Source organism: Paralichthys olivaceus, chromosome 3 (assembly GCF_024713975.1).
Source record: "Paralichthys olivaceus isolate ysfri-2021 chromosome 3, ASM2471397v2, whole genome shotgun sequence".
Lineage (NCBI taxonomy): Eukaryota > Metazoa > Chordata > Actinopteri > Pleuronectiformes > Paralichthyidae > Paralichthys > Paralichthys olivaceus.
Window position 1 is genome coordinate 18,916,075 of NC_091095.1, and position 21,426 is coordinate 18,937,500.

At 41.7% G+C, this 21,426-nt stretch overlaps 2 protein-coding genes across 3 annotated transcripts in view; both read left to right on the forward strand.

The window, feature by feature from the left end:
• The first annotated feature begins 16 nt into the window (after positions 1–16).
• oma1 (OMA1 zinc metallopeptidase) lies at positions 17–9,743 on the forward strand. The gene is made up of 8 exons (XM_069522340.1): positions 17–747; positions 1,709–1,937; positions 2,346–2,519; positions 3,162–3,269; positions 4,812–4,940; positions 5,165–5,239; positions 6,465–6,614; positions 9,216–9,743. The coding sequence occupies exons 1-8, from the start codon at positions 371–373 to the stop codon at positions 9,543–9,545; spliced, it is 1,572 nt and encodes a 523-aa protein (XP_069378441.1). The 5' UTR covers positions 17–370; the 3' UTR covers positions 9,546–9,743.
• Positions 9,744–15,674: 5,931 nt separating this feature from the next.
• dab1a (DAB adaptor protein 1a) overlaps positions 15,675–21,426 on the forward strand; it is a 230,413-nt gene continuing 224,661 nt past the window's right edge. The window contains exon 1 of one of the 2 annotated variants that reach the window (XM_069522354.1): positions 15,675–15,877. The gene's annotated coding sequence lies outside the window, so the exon portion shown is untranslated. The remainder of the gene's footprint in view (positions 15,878–21,426) is intronic. The other variant, XM_069522343.1, reaches the window with a different exon arrangement.

A 21,426-nucleotide genomic window follows, 5' to 3' on the forward strand; every position in this document is an offset into this window, starting at 1 on the left:
GTTTCTAGGCGGAAACATTTTGGATGCGGGGACGTCAAACTGCACAACAACAAAGTTCCGTGTTCAGGTCGGTGCTCGTGTGTTCCGCGTCTCACGGACATGACATGTTGAAGTGTTCGTGGTAGAATCTTTAAAAACAGAAACAGACACTAACATGGCTGCGGCGGCTGCTCGGTGTGAGGTTAACAAGGTCAGCTGGAGCTAACGTCCTCTGGAGCGATGACATTGACACTTGTGAGAATAACAACCTGAATGAAAGACTCTTCGACAGAGATGGAGTGTGTCTCTCTCGGGTGAGAGGCTGCCTTCGCCTGCAGCTGCAACATAAGTGTTCCATGAGGAGGAGTGTTATGAGAGTCTGAAGGACGACATGTCCTCTCTCGCTGTGTGTCTGTCACGGTGCCGTCGCCTCTGTCCTCTGTCTGCTCACCTGAGACACGTCCTGGTCCGTAAACAGGCTCCATGTGCTGTGACCTCCGGCTGCTCTCAGATCAGCTGTCACCGAGCACTGAGCTCTCTCCACCTCAGACCTGCTCCCGCTCCACCACCTCTGCGGTTCCGTAGCAATGGACCGACCCAGTGTTTCCAGATTAGTCCCAGAATCACCTCCCCTCTGCGGCCGGGTCCTGTCCAGAGCCGGGGCGGACACCACCTCCACACCTCAGCCCCCCTGAGGGCCCTGCCTGCTCCCCTCTTATGGCTGGTGCTGAAACCTCTGCAGAAGCTACTGGCGATAATCCTGGGCAGGTATGGGACTGTATATATATATATATATATATATATTGCTCTGTTGTTTCTGGTCACTTTTGCTCTGCAGGGGACTACAAATGTAAAATTGTTCCCAGTTAAATTTAGTACCAAAACCTTTGTTATCTATTTATGTAATTACCCAGCACATCTTTTCCTGCATTCATATTGCTGCACATTGCATATCATATACACTCACTATCTGTGATAGGCCATCATTGTCAAATAATGTTGACATTCCAATAAATCCGTTGGAAGATGGTAAATTATGGAAATAATTGAGCAGGGGATGGCATGGTGTTACAGTGGGCACTGTTGCCTCACAGCTGTGGGTTTGAATCTGCCTGTATATTTTCCTTCTAGGTGCGCTATGCTTCTGTCTAAATTCTAAAGGTTAATTACCAGTAGGTATGACTGTTAGTGTACGTGGTTTTTTGTTTGTGAGAAAGACTGTCGATCTGTCCAGGGTGTAACATGCCTCTTGCACATTATCAGCTGAGACTGGCTCAATGAGCATACACACTTTAAAGGAAGACATTGATATTATTTTGGAAACCAATTGGTAACATTCAATATATTTATTTTGAATACTTTCATCAGCTGATTGTTCTCAATTTCAAATAGAAAACAGTTTTATCAATTGTTGTATTGAAATAAGAACAAATAAATACATTTGACTGTTTCCTCTGGACAATCTCACAAAATTACCTCAGCATTTTGTGCCTAGAACATTGTGTGAACATAATGCATGCATCATTTTAAAAAGACATTATTGATCTCTATGCATCTGCCTGGATTCTATCTTTCCTACTAAAGTCTGCAAATTTTATAGACATGACAGGAGTTGAACTTAGTCTTTTGTTTTTGTTCTTTACCAGTATGATGTTTGAATCGACTTCATGATGTTTTGTGAGCTACACAAACAGATCTCACAGAGCTTGTGGCCTGTCTTTGTTTGCAGGAGCATAAGGAAGTGGTGGGCTTCTCTACCATCCAACCGTCGGCAGCTCATGCACGAATGGGTCTGGAGGCGTCGTTGGCATCTGGCAGCAGGGGCGGGTGTTGCCATGGTGATTGCAGCTCTACTCCTACTGACTCACCTGGATGAGTCTCCTTTGACGGGACGGATCCGCCTCCTGGTGTTCAGCAAAGAGACCTACATGGAGCTGGCTGCTCTGACTTCAGAGGCTGTGAGAGAGGGAGAGGGGACAGACATGATGACCTGTGTGTGTGTGTGTGTGTGTGTGTGTGTGTGTGTGTGTGTGTGTGTGTGTGTGTGTGTGTCTGTGTGTGTGTGTGTGTGAGTGAGTGAGTGAGTGAGTGAGTGAGTGAGTGTGTGTGTGTGAGTGAGTGTGAGTGAGTGAGTGCGTGTGAGTGAGTGCGTGCGTCTGTGTTCTTAACAGGATGACTTGTTCTTAACAGGATGACTAGGGATAGAAAATTATTTTCAAATGATTTATTGAGTATACAATGAAAACCATAATGCCAAGCAGACAGACTAGACAACATATACTGTAGTTAGATTAATGTTGGAGGGGAAAATGTGTTGTCAAAGGAGCCAAAAAAATCTTCCTTAAAAATGTGTGTGTGTGTTTCAGTACATGCAGGAGTTTGAAGAGTTGCTCCTTCCAGTCACTGACCCCCGTCACAAGTTGGTAGAGCGGGTGGTGCAGCATCTGGCACAAAGGAACAAGGACATCCCTGAAGTGTCTGATGTCACCTGGAGCGTCCACTTGGTGCAAAGTCCAAATGTCAACGCCTTTGTCCTTCCAGTAAGTAAATAGAGATTTTTTTAAGTAGTATTATATTATCATATCTTCATACCATTGCATCCTGAATCTCATATTTGACGATGTCTTTTATTCCTTGTGACAGAGCAAGAACATTATAGTTTTCACATCACCTTTTGCTTGATTTTGCCTCTTACCCACATTAAAAAAAGGCTTGACAGTGAAGTAGAAGGGTGCACAGAAAGTGCGAACCTCTGCCAAGGCTAACACCCTATCTTGCCATGTTAATGAAACTGAATAAAAACTCTTGCATCTACCAGTGTACTCGCATCCAATCCAAAATTGAATGTGTTTACCTGACACACCCCTCTACAAAATTTAGTGGAATTACGTTTTGTAACTTTTGCTGAATCCTGCTATCTAACAAGCAAACACTAATTAAAACATAACCTTCTTGGTGGAGGTGTATGTAGTAAAATAATCAATTTTTCATATTTACCATACATTTTTTCTGATTACTTAGAATGGGGGGGATTGTTAGTACTGGGATACATCACTTCTAGTACATGTTCAGGTAACTTATTTAAAGGTTTATGGTTATTGACTACTATTTTTGTACACCTGTAAAGTCTATATTCCAACATCACATGGCTCAAATTTGGATTTTATTTTCCTTCTATGTAGAACGGGAAGGTGTTTATGTTTACAGGGATGCTGGACAGTGTGGTGGATGTTCACCAGCTCACCATTGTCCTGGGACACGAGATGGCTCATGCATTACTGGGACACTCTGTAAGTGTGTTATCCTCTTCATACTTTGTTTGTGATTGTAGCTTTGTTTCTACGTGTACTGTAGGATTTGACCTGATATTGGCAGTCTCTCACTTCTCTGTGACCTTTCAGCACTTTGAGCAAATCAACTCACAGTTTTTTTTGTCCTGGTCTTGTCAACACGTGCTGGAAAATGTCCAAAACACCATATCAGCATGAACATTGAAGAAGGAAGCCATCAACTTGCCAAAGATGACATTTCAGTCAGAATATCATGATTATGCTGAACACAGCTAATTAAAAAGCAGTGATTTCCAATGTTCAGTTCTCCCTGAAAAAATGTGACTGACAGTAGAATTCATGAGTTCATTGATTTACTCTTCTATTTAACTTCACATGAATCCAACAGAAGAAGCAAATAAACTGGTTTAAACAGCAGCGTTTTCTCTGGAAAGAAACCAGAGAAATAGTTTCTGTTTCCCTTATTTCATTTGTGCTCAGTGTGAACGTCTATACTTGACGTCAAGCCCAAACACCGTTGAGGACCAACGCACCAATGTAATTTGGCAATGGCGGATGCTAACAGCAGCTAGCTGTGGCTCAGACAACTGGAAAAAATCTGTAGCTCTGACACAGCCTGCCACGTTTCTACAACACACTGAAAATGCACTTTGCTACCATGTTACCATGGTCTGCTGTTTAACAGGTGACCGCTCCATCCCTGATAGTATGCACATTTGAGGTGCTTCTTTGATAGCAGACCTTGCTTCTGCTGCATAAGGATGACTCATTGAAAACCCTTGCAAATAATTTCAAGAACAAAGTGAAGTCATGTAGAAGCCCTTGGCACACAGAGAAGTTACAGCTGGAAGACAGCCAGGTCTCTCCCATATAAGGTCATAAAATATGTATGCAGACCTCCTATAGTTATGCGCATTATACACTGAGAGACCTGACTATTCATCATCAGCCCCCCACTCTGTCTCAAATGTATAATATCGGCTGAGGTGGCATCACTTGCATTGCTGTTGCATCAGCCGGTGATAAAGACTCACTGACATTCACCTCCAGACACTCACTAATCCTGCGTGTGCTATGATGACCGGAGACCTGTCGACCTAGGCCACTGTCATGCTTTATTAATTTTCCTCCGATGGCTGTTTTTATTCCAGCAATAAAAGCCCATTTTCTTGTTCTAAAAAAGTGTCTAATGAAGTGGGTATTTCGAAACTTTAAACGTCCTCGGAGGAAATGCTTGAAGGAGATTTTAATTAGATGAAAGGAATGAGCATTGATGTGCTTGGTATTACCCAGTAGGTGTGCGCTATCGGATTGGCTGTTAAAACCTCTAAGTCTGTTGCAGAGTTAAGTTCCACTAAAATAGATGGGAACGATCAATATGTTCCAGCTGCCTTCACATCCCACTAACTTTCCCCCTCTATTTCTCTCTCCCTATTCCTATTATCTTTTAATCTGTGTAACAAACCTTTATTTTCCTCTTTCCTTCTTTCCTTTTCTCCTCTGTCACCTTCTCATCTCACGTCCCTTCACTCTTCTCCCCAGGCAGAACAGGCCAGTCTGTCTCATGTTGTGGACCTCCTGTCTCTTATTCTGCTGACAGCCATATGGGCTGTTTGTCCTCGAGACAGCCTGGCACTGCTGGGACAGTGGGTGCAAGACAAGCTTACACAGGTTTGACACATTACACCTTGTATTTCCTGCCACTTAATTGAAAAAAAACATTTTCACTTTACACACATGCATACATTTTTACTGACAAGGCAACAACACAATTCTATTCTGTTGTTTTAAAGACTATTTGTCTGAACTTAAAGCAAACAGTTTCAATGAGGAACTTGTTTGACTGTTAAGGTTTGTGCAAACCTAATGCAAACCTCATGTGTCTCTCCCCTCAGCTGATGTTCAATCGTCCCTACAGTCGCAAGCTAGAGGCCGAGGCCGACAAAGTGGGATTACAGTTGGCTGCTAAGGTATTATCATCATCAGCATCATCTCCAGTGTGACGGTTTAGTTAAGTTTAACTTTAGTTTACCTGTCACAAGGTTTTACTCAGCCTATGAAATCTATAATATATATATAATCTCTTCTGTGGCTTTGGAGGAGCTTACATTCTTTATTTAACAGGGACAGTGGACAAAACATTGACTGTACAAGATAAACTGAGAGACAATACTAGTTTTTCAATGTCTGTTTTCTAAATAATCCTGACATCATCATGGTCCCTGAGTTTGGGATTTTCTTAAAATTCTTAACATGAAGTTTACACATGGAAAAAGCTGAAACAAATCCTGCTTTTCTTTCTTGTGTTGGAATCTACCTTTAAACCTGTTCTTGACTATGAAATTGTGTTGTATATCATTTCCTCAGCCCAGTGTGTTCAAAACCTTTCTCGGCAAAATTCCATTTAAACTAGAACTATGGAACAGAAAGCGTGGAATAATTTACAGACTTCAAAACCTTATAACCTTTAGCGAGTTCATAGCTCCGTCAAAATCTCTTAAAAGTGTTTCATATGATCAAGTTTTAATGATATTAATATATGTGTTTGTCTGCTAATTACTTTGACTCTTGAAACTGTATTGCTGCTATTCCTGGCCAGGTCTCCCTTGTAACAGATATATATTTAATCTCAGTGGGACAAAACCTGTTAAGATAAACGCTAATAAATAGAAGATTACAAACTGGAAGTAAGAAATTTGAAAGAAGTGCACATATGATGAAAGTGGCTATTGGCTTGCATCCTGAGAAAGGTAGGATATAGTGTAACATTTATGGATCTTGACCCATACAAGGGATTGAAACTGTATTATCTCATTATAGTAACAACATTTGAGAGCACTCACAATCACTGGTGGTTTTTAGAGGTCATGCTCAATAACTCTGTAATAACTTTGAAAACCTTTTTTGTCTTTGTAGGTTAATCAGTATTTTATCATAGAATCACACAGTTACTGTCAAGTCCTGTAGCAGCTTTTTAGAGCACTAGGGGGCACTGTTGTCAAACGAAACTAAACTTAATGTGATCGTTCACTGAGGATTTTTATCTCAGTACAGGACAGAGGGATGCTACATTGTGTTTCTGACTCTCCATTGTGTGTGTGTGTGTGTGTGTGTGTGTGTGTGTGTGTGTGTGTGTGTGTGTGTGTGTGTGTGTGTGTGTGTGTGTGTGTGTGTGTGTGTGTGTGCCCTTCCTAGGCATGTGCAGATGTGCGAGCAGGACCTGTTTTCTGGCAGCAAATGGAAATCAGAGACCAGCTGACAGGAGAGCCCACCCTCCCTGAGTGGCTGTCCACACACCCATCACACAGGAACAGATTCACTCTGCTGGACAGCCTCATACCAGAGGTACAGACGCACAGAGCCCTACACCTGTCTGTTGTGTAGGAGACAGAGTGTAACTGTAGGAGCTGTTGGAAGGAATCTTCATGTAGCTAATAAAGCATCTGGAGAGATGTAGATCCACCTGCTGACATATGGAGAGACAGTGAAAAAGATGCAGGGTTTTAGGAAGTGAGGAATAAAAACATTTTCAACACAGGGGCCGGATATCTGCTTAACTGCATTTCTTGGAGGCTCTGAAAGGAAACATTAGCAGCTCGATCTTACATGCTCACTCACTGTGCACATACTGTGGTGGTCGATGGTATCTCCAGGCTATAGGGAAAATAAACATGCAGTCACTAAAAGCAACTTCACGCTGTACGTGTGTGTGTTGTCTGAGGCAGAGAGAGGTTTAACAGTGTATCAGGCAGCAATGAATTTAACCTTGACTGTGAGTTGGACTGTTGGTACACCGTCACATGCTCCAAGCACTACAGACGAACAGATGGGTAAACCACTAATTGTCCATCAGGTGCCTGTGTCGTTGAGCGTGTGCATGTTTCATGTGCTTGTGTGTGTTTGCGTGTGTTATATGTTTGTGACCATGCATCATATCATATCATATCCCTGTGTGGTAGCTTGACCTCTGGCAGCAGTTGTTGCAGAGGCCCGGCTTTAGCCACAGGCAGCGAAGTGATGAAGAACCGTAGTTCTGGGGATTCGTTGGCCTGCATTGTGTTCCTGCGGAGAAAACTCTCTGGCTCCGCTATCCGCTGCACCCTCCTCATCCCCAATTCATTCAATCCTGCATAGTGGCACATATGAGCCACTTAACAGCTGAGCTCAGTCGGGTGAAAATGATGCATAATGTGATGTTTTTAACCTTGCGAGGGGTGACAGCATCAAGCTAGTTAACCCGACTCTTGTGAGGGCACTCTGCCTCCACTAGTGCACTCATCATCCTTCAGCAAAGCGCATTAAGTCCACTGGTAGCATGAGAGGGGGGCCTGTTGAGTGGGGAAACAAAGTGCATGTGTGTGTGCTCGGGAGTCTTGCAGGTGACACTAAGTGTGAGATTGATGAGTTGTGTGTGAGACAGACAGAGAGGATGCGCCTAATTGTTGGGGAGGAACTCGTTCGTTCGTAGCAGCTCAGCTTATACAACCTTATTGGATTGACTGATTTATTTCTATTACTGACCAAATAACTGGAAAAATGAATGGCATCCTCTTCTGTCCTTTGTGCTTCACTGAAATTTGCAAATATTATCGTACTTACACACTAAACTGTGTTAACTAGCACTTTTCTTGTCTTGATGACCACTCAAAGCACAGTGCGAACACTATGCACTTTATTACACATTAAACCCAATGACTACTTCAACACATACATTATGGTCTGAGTCTGGGATCAAAACGCAGACCTTCTGGTTAGGGGACACCCAACTCTGCCCCATAAATAAATACAAACCAGTAGAACTGGGTTAGAATTTAGCTTGAAGCAGCGATGTGCCCTAGTACAACCTCAAAAAACAAGTAGCCGGTCTGTAAATGTCTGGTTATTCTGTCTGTGGTGTCTTCAGCTTCATGCATCTGTTTATCCCTGTACTTCAGTCACTGTTGTCTTCGTCTCTGGTCCTTCACATTCTCCTCCGTATCTGTCATCACATTGTTTTCAGTTCACAGATGCATTTTGATGATTTCTTATTCGACCACACTGTGAACAAAAACAACAAATGACCCACAACTAAAGGGTTACATACATCTTGTCTGCAGTTATATGTCAGTACATATTTACCTGTGAGTATGTCTGCTGTTTATTCATTTCTGTGATGAGATTTAAAGTTATTACAAGTTATTTAGAATAAAAAGAAAGTGTAGTTTACTATAGGAAGTTTGTCCCATCTTTATTCAAGAGTGTGTCTTTAAGTTTGAGAGTTGGACTTATTGATTTCTGATTTTGTAATGCTTTCACTCAAGATTCTGTGCTCAAACTTAAATCCTGCTTTTAATTAGATTTGCTCAAACGTTTTAGTTAGTTATATCTTCTCTGTTGCTTCAGCTCTTCCAACACTCACACTACTATCATGTGTGTATGAAATGTCTGCCCTCAGATCTCTCTTCTGCTCTGTCAAAATACAACCAACCAATAGAATGCCAGATGTGGTGTTGACAAGTGAAATTGTGTTAGCTGAGTCTGTATGTAACACGGGGAGGATAGGAGTGCATGAACCCAGTTAAAGTAACCTCTGTACTATTTCTTGACAGACTTGTTGCACATAAAAATTTATACTAAATCATAATAGAATAATGAAAAAAGCAGACATTTCACCTGTGCACAGAGGCAGCTTCTGCACGAGGAGAAGAGCTGAAGCTGGAGCGCTGTGTAAGAGCACAGTTTGAGTACAAGCAGAGAAAATCTAAGGATAAGCAGGCGCCATAGAGTGCGAGTGGAGGTTTTTGAGTCAAGAGCATTACAAACTCTGAATGTGAAATCAACAAGCCGGCTCTCCATCCCAAAGACCACGGTGTTAAAAAAAACATGGTTTTACGTATTTCTTTATACTTGCTGCAGTTGTGTTGTGAAATCATCTGTGTGACTGTTCTGCGTTGGCTCTGTGTCCAGGCTCTGGAGTTGAGGGAAAGCTGCGTCTGCCCCGCTCTACCTGATTCTGACCCTCGTGACGTCTTCTCCAAGAGCGTCCAGGTGTTGCTGAAAAACGCTAAGGATCAAGAAAGACAACCAGAAAGGGCGAACAAGACCCGCCTGCCTCACAGCCCCGCCTCACACCCCCCTGCACTGCCTGCTGCTCTGCTTCCCCAAACTGCATCTCTTCTTTCCCCAAATGTGGATCAACAGAGCAAAGGTCCAGTCCCAGTTGTAGCTTCAGAGATAGGAGCAGCCCCTGTCCCTGCTTCGGACAGACCACAGGACGGGTTGAAGATCATCAGCTGACGGGGGAAGTTAAATCCTCATAAACTAGTGGTATTTCATTCATTTCAATTTCAAGGGTTTCTGGTGAGACTCCTACTGTTCAATCTGGGTATCAGTGCAATAGAGGGTGGAGCTGGGGGGTGATTGTGTGAAAAGAAGAGACGGGTCATTCTAGTTTAGAAGAAAATCTTTGGAAATAAATAGACAAAAAATAAAAAATCAGTGGCTCTTCTGATCTTTCTATCTACTGCAACATGCTGCTGAGTGAACTTTCAGAGAATGTTATCCATGCCGAGTGACGACAAAGAAGCCACATTAATTAGATAACCTCGAACAGGGAAATGCTGAATTAATTAGTACAGCTTCCATACATTTCAAGATTAATATGTGCATTATTCATGGTCACACAGCAACAGACGAGAGTAAGCACTTTGTGTGTGCATGTAGGAGGGTGTGTCCATGGGAGGCAGAGGACATCTACATTCTCATTATGACTACTACTTTCTCATGCTACGCACACAGCACTTTATGCATACTCCATCCTCAGGGATTTAATGGTGTAAATTTATGCCAGGTTGTTTGCAGGTTTTAAAACACAGCCCTCTCTGCACAGGAATGCCAACATCCGCTGTCAAGCTTTGAGAAATCTTTCATGGGATTTTGTAAAATCTTATTTAACAAGGCAAGTTGACTGAGAAAACACTCTTTAATTACAGCAACAGTCTGCAGGAGCAGTCGCACAATGAAGAAGGGGAGGGCAGTTATGGTTCAAATCTTGGTAGTCCACTGTGTCTGTGTTAAAACAAAAAAGCACGCTTGGTTCAACTGAGAAATCAATAGGGCATGTCTGTGTTTTCATTTGGGATGAATTATTTTATTTGTGTCTCTCATTTTCGGTGCTGGATTTGTATCAGCTCGCAAGACATCAGTCTAAAGTCTTACAGCTGCTGTGGAAGCTTTGTTTTACTGCAAACAGGGAAGGTCTATATTAAAGTCCCTGTCTGCATTAGAGGAAGTGGCCAAGTGATTGGTTTTGTGCAAAACAGTGCAATGAAAAGCCGAGGCAATATCGTTTTTGCATATCAATATCTCAGCAGAAATGTGCTCCGTTTGAAATTGGCAAGGAAGAAAATAAATTTGTGAAGCAAGAAAAAAAGTGTAATGTTGGCTATTTTCCAATTGCGCGTTCCAGTTTCAATTCAAATGCTTGAAAGATCCACATTTATCAACGAGAGAAACCAGGATTATGGAAATACAACGTGTTGTGTAGCATGTGTGTTTCTGTCTGTGAGAGAGAGTGTATGAGGAAATTATCAAGCGTCTTTGACTTCACACAACATCATCAAAACACATCAGTCGTCACACCAACCAATTAGGACAGTGGGTGAAAGATGTGTTTTCTTCTGAAGGGTTTTGCGTGTGTGTGTTACCGGCAGAAACTCATTGATGTTGGACTTCTTAGCAAAAAATACCTGGCTTGGCCTCTGACAGCTGATCAGACAGATGTAAAGTCTTGAAATCTCATAAAAAAGATTACACCAAGCCAGTTGAAATCAAATGTAAGCTACTACAATTCCCAATAGTTGACCTCACCAAAGAGCTTTTTTTAATGTCCTTCAACTGTTATGTCTTCTAAGTTGTTGAGTAGGAGATCTTATCCCTCTTATTCCTGGGTTGTAAAAGATTTAGAGCCAAAAAACAAACCAAAACTGTGATCTCTTAAGGTGTTCCTCTTCCTCGTGACACAGTTTTGACCTGTCTCAGGTTTTTTTTTTTAGACATGCAACCTCCATTCATGTGACTGGAGACTTCCCATTTCTGAGCCACATTGTTGCGTGCACGCCGAACCATCTGGGTGCAGCTCCCTCACCACTCACAGAGAAATTGGAACTTGAGCAGGAAACAGATGACACACTCACACCCAGAGGTAATTGTAATGAGCGTGATACAATACACACACACTGCACTGCGTAATTGTAGTCTACTGCTGCAGTCTAAACAATACTGCAAACAGAGGGCTTAATCAAGGAAAACAAAGAGACAGCAGTCAGATGGACTGAAAGGACAGAAATAGAAAATAGACAGAGTGGAACCATGGGGACTGACAGGAGAAAAGAAAAGATTTAATTTCAAGTGTGTGAAAGAGCATTCTTTTGGTGTGATTTACATACAAATAAAACATTTAGATTAAAAAAAAACCATTTGAGATCAAATGCTGAAAGGGGAAAGCCCTATTCTGTTTGGGTTCTCTGTTCACATAGGTAGCCTTGGGCAGATAAGATCTGTCTCATGCACTGAGGGTTAGGAATCAGATGTCTACTTAATGTCTGTAACTTCACCTCAAGTCTCTTATTGTTTTGTGTTTGTATATTCCTCCGCCCACTAGAGACAACAGACTGCTTCTGAGACCTCCAACAAACTGCTTGCAGGTATTTCAAGGTATTGACAAGCGAAGCCGCAGCGTTGAGAAGTAGACGGAGCGGTGAACGCAGCACACCCACAGCAGAGAGAGCAGAGTAGACGGTACGAGGTAGACGGCAAACTCTCGATGCTGTTTCTCCAACAAAAACACTCCCAGAGAGAGTCAGGGCAGTGAGGGAGCAAACCAACACATCTGCTGTGTAGGTGTCTGAATGATGTCCCAGAATGCAGTCTGGCTGCCCTCTGACCTCCCTGTGGAGTGTTGCTCGAAGTGGCTCGTCCACAGTTTTATTTCTTGGATCCACACATACACACACGGCAGCTGGCTGCCGTGTGTAGAGGGAATATGGTGATGGAAATGTGTGTATATGTGTGTGGTTGTGGTAAAAGTTCCTGTGTCCTTCCGCTGTGCATTAATTATACATGTGGCATGTGGGTGTCTGATTGAAATGAATATTTTACTGCTTTTAATCACTGCCATTGCCAGAGTGATGGAGCATCTGGCCGTTACCTGGGTAATTAAAGATGCTGTCTCACACACGCACACATGCGAGTCTCGGAGGTTGAGTCTGCAGTACGAGACAGAGGTACTCCAGAGGCTTACCAATGAGTCACAATTAGATTTGAAATGTTTTAAAGCAAAAGAGCCCATAGTAAAATAAAAAAAACATGTTCACTCACTCATTTATTTTTGCTTTTATCTGAATTTGATCAGCAAAAAGCTTTTCAGATCGGCCAGGGGACAAAGGAAATGTTCTTTTAGGTGATCTGGCCTGAGTGTTGGGCAGACAGTAGATTATTTCAAAATGCTGCTGTAGTTAATGCAATCACAATATTCTTAGTGTGGAATGGAAATGTAGAATGGAAGAATTGCTCTCCAAGACTATTCGTATACAACAATTAGTAATACAAGTTTGATTCAATGAATTCCTTTCATTCTATTACTTAAGTGTATGCACTGTTTGTTATTTTGACAATACAATAAGGTTTGATTAGGTTCACTTTGGTTTGATGTAGGTCCCTTTTGCCTGGGGCCCCCAAAGTCATTTAAAATGCTTTTGGTCGTTGGATAAATGAAAATACTTTTGACACCAGGAAACAGACTCTAACATCATAATATCGATAAACCATTCATTTCCCCACCAGCCTTCAGTGCAATGAGGACAAACTCAAAGTTGTCTCTGTAAATCCCAATAAGAACTGTTTACTATTAGCATTTCTCCGTCACTGACACTTTAGCATCTTCTCAGCATGGACAGGTTGGTGTCAGTTGCAGCGAACCTTATTAGTTGTTAAGAAATTCATTTTACCAGCAATCCAGCAGTTACTCAAATACATCCGAGTAAATTTGACCACAGCTGTCTGGGAGCAATTTTTTGCATTTCACTCTGAAGTTTCAATTTGTCACCTCCCGTGCATCTCCCCCCACTGAACATACCTGGCTGGCACCAGAGTTTATTTTTAGCAAATAGGGCAAAACTGTGGTGCTCAGGTTGTTCTTGTCTGGTGCAGTTTAGTGTGTGATCTAAGTAGGTTGATAACACAGTGCATTATACCAACACAAAAACCCAGTGGAGTGCAGCTTTAATGTGAATGAATGTGGTTGCTGATGTCTGCATCAGTCATACATTACATTCTGTACAGTGCCAGCCTGAGAGAATTAGTCTTCACTCTTTTTAACATAAAGAGGAATTAACACAAACATAGATGGAAATTGACCTTCATGTCATACGAAGGACATCTGGCCCTTCAGAGTTTTGACACTTGTATACACTATATATATATATATTTATTTATTTATATAATATGTGAAATGTGATCCCCTATAATACAGTACATCTACATGCAGCACTTTCTCTATCACACATCACTTACACACTACTGGCCCAGCGGTCAGGGGCAATTTGGGGTTCAGTATCTATGACAAGGACACTTCAGCATGTGGAATGGAGGAAGAGGGATCAAAATGCCAACCTTCTGGTTAGTGGACAACCCGCTCTACCTTCTGAGCCACACACTGTGGTGGTTGTGTTGAATATATGTATATATGTGTGTGTGAATGTATGTATATGTGTACATATGCGTATTGTTTTGTTATATTTCCCTAATGTTTTGAGAAAAACAGAAATTAATTAATAAAAAGTAAAAAGTGATGATCATTTATTTCGTTTGCTATGTTTCCTGCTTTGCTATGTTACAACGTTTTCCTGGGAGCGGAGCAGCTGTGGTGTGAACCACAGTGAAGAACAGTCTGGCAGGGGTCATCGGGGCCATCTAGGTATTCTCTTTCAACACACAGAGCAGGTCTGCCTCTAATGGCTCCTCGTGTCCTCTCTGTTTGCCTTATCGTCTTGATCTGTGCTGGTGCGCGCGCTTGTTCTCGGTTGAACTGGTAGAGGTCTTTATAGTCTGGCTGCTCTGATGCTATTAGCGATTAGGATGTGAACACGGCCCCTCATCTGACTGCATCAATCCCAGCCCTCGCATTGGAATCACATTAATACTAACAACGTCAGATGCAAACTTTGTAGCTCTTTACCCTCCTCTCTCTCTCGCTCTTTACATCTGCTCCTCTGTCAGTGTTGATTTAAATCTGAATAACCAGCCGTCTTCCCGCTCTTTCAACAAGGAGAGGGTGCGATCTAATGAAGGGAGCGAGGGAAGGAAGATTGCTGAGGCAGAGGGGGACTGGAGGATGTGGAAATGAGATGAGATGAAATGGTTTAAATCAGTCCTCCTCAGGTGCTTTGACACCGGTAGCTTTCAGTGTTTGAGTGCATACATCAAGTTACAACTCGGGGTAAGTGTATTCAGAGAGCCAACAAGTTCTTTTTATGGGACTGTGAGTTAAACGGACAGCCTCGCAGCAGTATAGTTTGGTGAGGTAGTGTCAAACTGAGATTAAAAGCTTGTTGATGACAACAACATTAAATCTGAGTTGACACAGAAATTTAATTTGAAGAACATGTTGCGAATACAGAATACTAAATTTGCCTCGTAATACTTAGGGATAAAGATATATTGCGTTGTTATTGCTTTAAAACCTGTGCAGAGCATTTGGGTGGCAACAAAATCAGCTCAGACCTTTATTTTATCTTTATTCTTTTCTTTTTTCTCAGTGTGTTATAGTCCTCTATGATCCCTGTGAGTCCATTAACACAACATGGGAGAGAGGAGTTCAGGCTGTCATGTCGGCTACCGGAAGTAGCGGTGCTACCACTTACCCTGCGTGTACGTTTGGGTAAGAGCTTGTGTGCAGTGCGTGCTTACGAACGTGAACGCAGCTTAGAGGAGGATATCAGGGGACATTTAGGCTAAATCATAATTTAATAGAGGGCGTTAAGAGTTGATTTTCAATGTCAGGGTTTACGGACACTTGGATGACACCACAGGAACAGTATGGAGGCATTTTCTGTGTTTTTTTCTGTTTGAAGAAGTGGTTCCCAGTTCCTTCAATTTTATTGGATTTGGCTGCAGTGTTTTATGGACTCAAACACGTCACCCACCCCTTCATCGACCCAGTGGTGAGTAGATGATGGATTTTCATCTTTGGGTGAACTATTCCTTTAAGGGTTAGAGTAAGGTATTAGGGAATGTGTGTGTGTGTGTGTGTGTGTGTGTGAGAGAGAGAGAGAGAGAGAGAGAGAGAGAGAGAGCCCACTGCCCACGTGGTCCAGAGAAGAGCCCTCGTCAGGTGAGGAAGTGGAAACACCTGTATGGCTTCACCTGGGCCGCGTCACGTCTTCAACACGAACACGAAGACAACATGCGGAACAATGTGCGGGACAACATGTGAAATAACATGCGGAACAATGTGCGGGACAACGTGGAGCAACATGACTCCAAACACCGCAGATGTGTTTCGTTGTTACGCTGTGAACACATGGGAGCAACAGTGAGACCAGCAGGAGGCAGAGATATATAAGACCCAAGTAAGATTTCTGCTTTATTTCGAAGCACGTCTCCAGAATAAGTTTTATATTTGCATGATGAAATGCTTGAAGTACGATGACTTGCTAAGCTTGACAGGGCCAGAGGTCTAAGGACAAACTTCCACGCATCCAAACACCCAGTGCGCACGATTAGTTCAATTGTATTAAATATTACACAAACCACCGTTCCATTTTATTATCATACAACACCATGTTAAGTTAAATCTTGTTGTTTGTTAACAAAATACATTTAATAACTTTTGATTTAACTTTAAATACATGATGTGCCATTGTTAATTAGGCTAAACATTACACAAGTTAATGTTTCAGGTAATACATTCTACAAGTTTAAATGTATTAGCTTCCAACACCTTGCTGGGTTAATAGTTACTCTTTATTAACTTAATAAATGCTAGAACTTTAATTAATAAGTTGTTGTTTAAGGTACTTAACGCTATAAATAATATTAGGTTCATTATGGTGCATGCTCTCATTTCAAATGTATTGGCCTACAATACTCTGTTAGGGTACTATTGTATTTTTGTTTACTGCTTATTAGCTTTATAAATGCTCTAAGTGTAATTGTATTGAGTACAATATGCTATAAGTTTAATTTCAAGTGGTTAGATTTGATATAAGTTAAAATGTATTAGCCTCCAACGCCCTGTTAAGTTACAAGTTGCTGTTTATTAACCTAATAAATAAAAGGTTAACTTTATCAAGCTAAAATATGCTGTAAGTCATTGCTTATCAAGCCAAACATTACACAAGTTGTTGTTTAAGGTAATACATGCTATATATTTTATTATATTATGCTTAAACATGCTTTGAGTCATTGTTAATTAGGCAAACTATTACACAAAATATTGTTTCATCCATTTCTTTCTTTATTGTCTCTACAACTTAACTTGATTTCTGTATTATGTCTGTGTTGCTAGCCTCAGACAGAGGCATTATGCTTGTGTTGTCCATCTCAGGTCAAGTCATTTTCATCAGCGATAACTCAGGAACATCTTGAGGGAAAGTCTTCAAATTCGGCTGAAATATTCAATTGGACTTGAGGATGAATTCATTTTTTGTTGGTCAGAGGTCACTGTGAAATCAAAACGTTTCTGCACATATCTCAAGCATTTATATGCTAATTATGAGAATATGCCTTTCTGTAAATCTCTCTGAAGTCCTCACTACAAAAGGTCGGCAGAGGTCGGGACAGACCTCTGACTGGTTGGCGGAGACATTCAACCTCAAGGCAGCAATAGTTTAAGGAAGAAGTAATTGTCTTCTTCCTGATACTGGTTACTCAGGGAACGGGGGGTTGCCGTAGGTATTACTGTATGTGTGGATATAGAAGACTGAGCGTGTGTGTCTGCCTGCTTACAGCTACTTACCAGGGATATTATGAGGGATTATGCCTGGAATAAATTAGAATAATTTCACATTAATCCTCATATGTTTTGTTTCTATGACGTTTGTTTTAAATTTGACATTATAATTCCAGCTTACTGCCAGGAGAAAAAAAAAAAGAAAACCAGCATAACATATGAGGAAACCTTAATGCCAGACACTACATGCTGGTAGTTGAGGTGCAGTAAATAGAATTAGTGCCAGAACCTGAGTGACTGGGAATAACTGCATGCTTTCTGCTGGTTTGAGTCCAGCTGAATTATGTGGGCTGTACATGTTTAATGAGTAACCTTGATAGCTGCAGCTTGGAAATAGTAAAGAAAACCCCACAGAGGCCTTATTAAACCAAAGCACCGACTCACATTATCCCTCAAAGTCCCACAGATCTGCCAAAAAAAATTCCACTGAGTGTGTGTGTGTGACTGTCTATTTCAAACATGCATGTTAAAGGGGAGGGTTTGGGGAATCTTATTTTTGTTCTCCCACATATCTTCTCCGTTCAGCTCCCCTTCACTTGTCCTCTCAGAAAATCCCATCTATCCATACCATCCATCCATCCTCACTCGGCTCAATCAGTGCTGTCTATTCGCTGTCTCGTTGCCATGGTTTCCATTATGCTTCCTGCCTGCTCTGGTTTGAAGGATAAAGAGCTGATGATGGTTAGTATCTAGAGAAGGGGAGAAACAAAGAGGCAAAATGATGAAGCATATTCTGTACTTTTTGTCACTGCTTGTTTATTGTCATCTCCCTCTTACACACGCACGCACATACACACATACACACAGGCACACACACACATAGTTGTGGTCTTCGATCCACATCCCCTGGGTTCCTGGTAAGGTTGGAAAGCAGCTCTATGGCAGTACTCCCCCTTGGCGTCAGATATTTAGCTCTAGCAAGTCTTATCTTTTAACTGATCGATAAGCAGCTGGTACAGCACTCCCTCTACTCTCTACGGGACAGGCTGCAGCTACGCAGGACTGCACCGAACCAAATCAGCCTGCACCAGCCTTTGTTACGCTCAGTGAGTGCTGCACACTGCCCAGCAATACAGGGGAAAAGGGGATTTGCTCCGAAAAGCTCTTGATGACTGTAAGTGCATGCAATAGTGCCTGTGTATGTGTGCATGCATGTTCGTGCCTTGTGCTTGTGTTCAGGCTGTCAGAAATCAGGCTGAAAATGTGGACTTTATTTAGCTGACCTGTTTGGAGAGTGGGGAGGCAGATTGTTGGGAAGTGTGTGTGTGTGTGTGTGTGTGTGTGTGTGTGTGTGTGTGTGTGTGTGTGTGTGTGTGTGTGTGTGTGTGTGTGTGTGTGTGTGTGTGTGTGTGTGTGTGTGTGTGTGTGTGTGTGTGTGTGTGTGTGTGAGGAAGCAGAACAGGGAAGAGAGCATCAGTGAGGGAGGAAAGAAAAGGGAGCTTAAACTCAATCCTTTCTCTGCCACACACATCACCCCCTCCACTGTGATTTTTTTTTTCCACCCCCCATCCCCCACTCTTATTGTACGCTTCTTAGGGCCTTCCTTAACTTTTAATAAGACTCTTTAATAAGTCCCCAGATCATGGCTCGGTCAGTCAGGGCTTCTATTTCAACACAGCTCTGCTTAATCTCACTCTAAAATAGATTTGCTCCCTTTCCTCTCTTACTCTTAGCCCCTCTGCCTTCGCTCTGTATTTATCCACAAGACGCTAAAAGTACTTAATAAACTTCTGGGGGATCAAGCAAGGTTCTATCATCCTCTGTAGTTGGTGTACATAGGCACTCAGGTATGTATGACTGTCGATGTACCAGCTTTATTTCTATTAAGCAGGCTCAAGAGGAATGTTTTTGGGACGAAATACCTTGGTTTTCACAGAAAAGGCCAATTTGGCAATAGTGTACAGATATTTTTTGGCTCTACGAACTGACACTGAAAATGTTAAAGTCAGATGAAATGAGCGTTGGGTCATGTTGAAATTCTGGGTTGGTTATTGCCAATGTTTGGCTTTCTGTGATCCATTCACCAAAAATGACTCAACCATTCCACATACAGTGTAAATTGCCAAAGTTTTGCCTGAAATGTGTTACCTATACTTGGATTTCCTCGTTTCCGTAGCGGGCATGATAACGCTGTGGTGCGTCTGTGTGTCATACTTTAGTTTCAGTCTCTTTGGCCTACTTAGGCTTGTTGTAAGTAGCACACTGAGCTGCGTCTACTTTCCCCGTGGACTCAGGCTGAATAATTGAGTGGTGCTGAGGCAGGGTAATAAGCTACACTGCTGCTGTAATAACCTGCTGGTCAACCTGTGTGTGAGTGTGTGTGTGTGCTCTTGTACTGTAATGTCTGCTATTACTCATGGTTAGAAATGAGCACCTGCCAAATATGGGGGATTTTATATAGTATTGGGTGAATTTTGCTGAACCGACCAGCCGGTGACAGGTAAAATAAGATGCACATAATAATAAGTTTTAATAGGATTTTGTGACATTTCTCAATGTAGATTGGATCTCAAGTCTGCTTGTCTAACTCTGACACTTTTACAAGGAAACATAAGGAGTTGCCAGGTCAACTTGAGTATAGAACGGTTAAAACAAATCATGTCAGGTTAGCCTGGAGGATTTAACATGGGGATTGCCCAAGCTATGAAGGTGGTGAATCTTGAATTGTCCTGATGCAGATCACTGCAACGATATCTTGGTTCGAGTCAGAAAATATATATTTTCCAATTAAAACATTTCTGAAATCATATAACATTTTTAATTTAGAGACACTTTCAGAGCATTTTGACTTCCCAGTGGGGGGGGGGGTCACTGTTGAACAAAATCTCAGACCAGTGTTCATTTAGTCGGCTATGTGAAAGGGTGTGTAGAATTTAGTGAGTGAAGTTGCATGTTGCACCCTCCCCTTCAAAACATGAAAAAGAACCTGTGGCAGCCTTCATTCAAAAGTTGTTTAGTTAGTCCAAGTTTAAAAAACACGTCGGCTTCAGTGGAGAGGACCCACTCCTGATGTAATTATAAAGTATTTAAATATAAAGGGCCCATTCTAGTGTAAAGAAAACAGCAATTTGTATAATCTAGATGAAACACACAAGTGAAACACCACTAAATCACTTAAATCTTACAAACTGAACCTCAGTTTTTAGTTGACTAAAGATTTGAGTCATATTAGGAAAAATATCATTTTAGTTCATTCATTTCATCCAACTGATTTTAAGTTCAGTCTGGAAAGATGCAACAACATTGGTAAAACCGGGGCAATGTTGCAACATGAGTCGATCAGAAATTAATTAGAAAAAAACCCTCGACCAAAACAACACTGTACAACAGCCCATAAATCCAAACCCATATCTTCAGTTTAGTCAGAACTGCTGTTGATTTTATTCTGTAATTTTGTAAGCCTTAGTGTTCTTCTACTTTGTGTTGTACAGTAAATGTTCAGTTATAAATCATCATTATGCAAACAAAGCAAGCTATGAACTAACCAACAGACTTAATTCAAGACCAATTTTTACAGAATCAGTCGCCTCATCTGGAAGCAATGCAGCATCTCATTGTTGTGTTCTCCTTGGCATAATGTTTAAAAATAATTTGATTTTACTTCTGAACATCAGGTTACCTAGCATACGGTGCGTTAATGTTGTGCTGCTGTTCACCAGAGAGATGATCTGAGAGCGTCTGAGGAGAAATGTGCAGTCATTCAAAGAGACATTTAGATAATGACAAATTTTGAGGGAAAAAAAAAACATTCTGTATGTTTGTGTCCTGTTTTCTTCAACTTAAGTGTTCAACTACCTTTTAGTCTTTTTTTTGTCAAGAATATTTCATGTTGATATGTTTTAATAATCGTTTTGATGATGTTGGGGCCATCTCCTGTTTATGGAAAAAGCATTTTACAACTGTATTTGTCATCGTTTTTTGTTAACAAAGTTAACTTCCCGGTCGACCATCTTCAAGAGCAGGCAGTCTGAGAAGTGAATGTTTACATGAGCACCTTGCCAGAGATTGACAGCAGAGCCCTAACATCCTCAGCCTGATCGAATCCATTCTCACTGTACCGGCCTCTTCTGCAAACTGTGAGGTTTCAATCAAACGAAGTTTGTGCAGAGTGAGTGGAGGTCTCGTCTTGCATCAAGAAGCATAGGTGACCTGCTGATGGAGACCGCA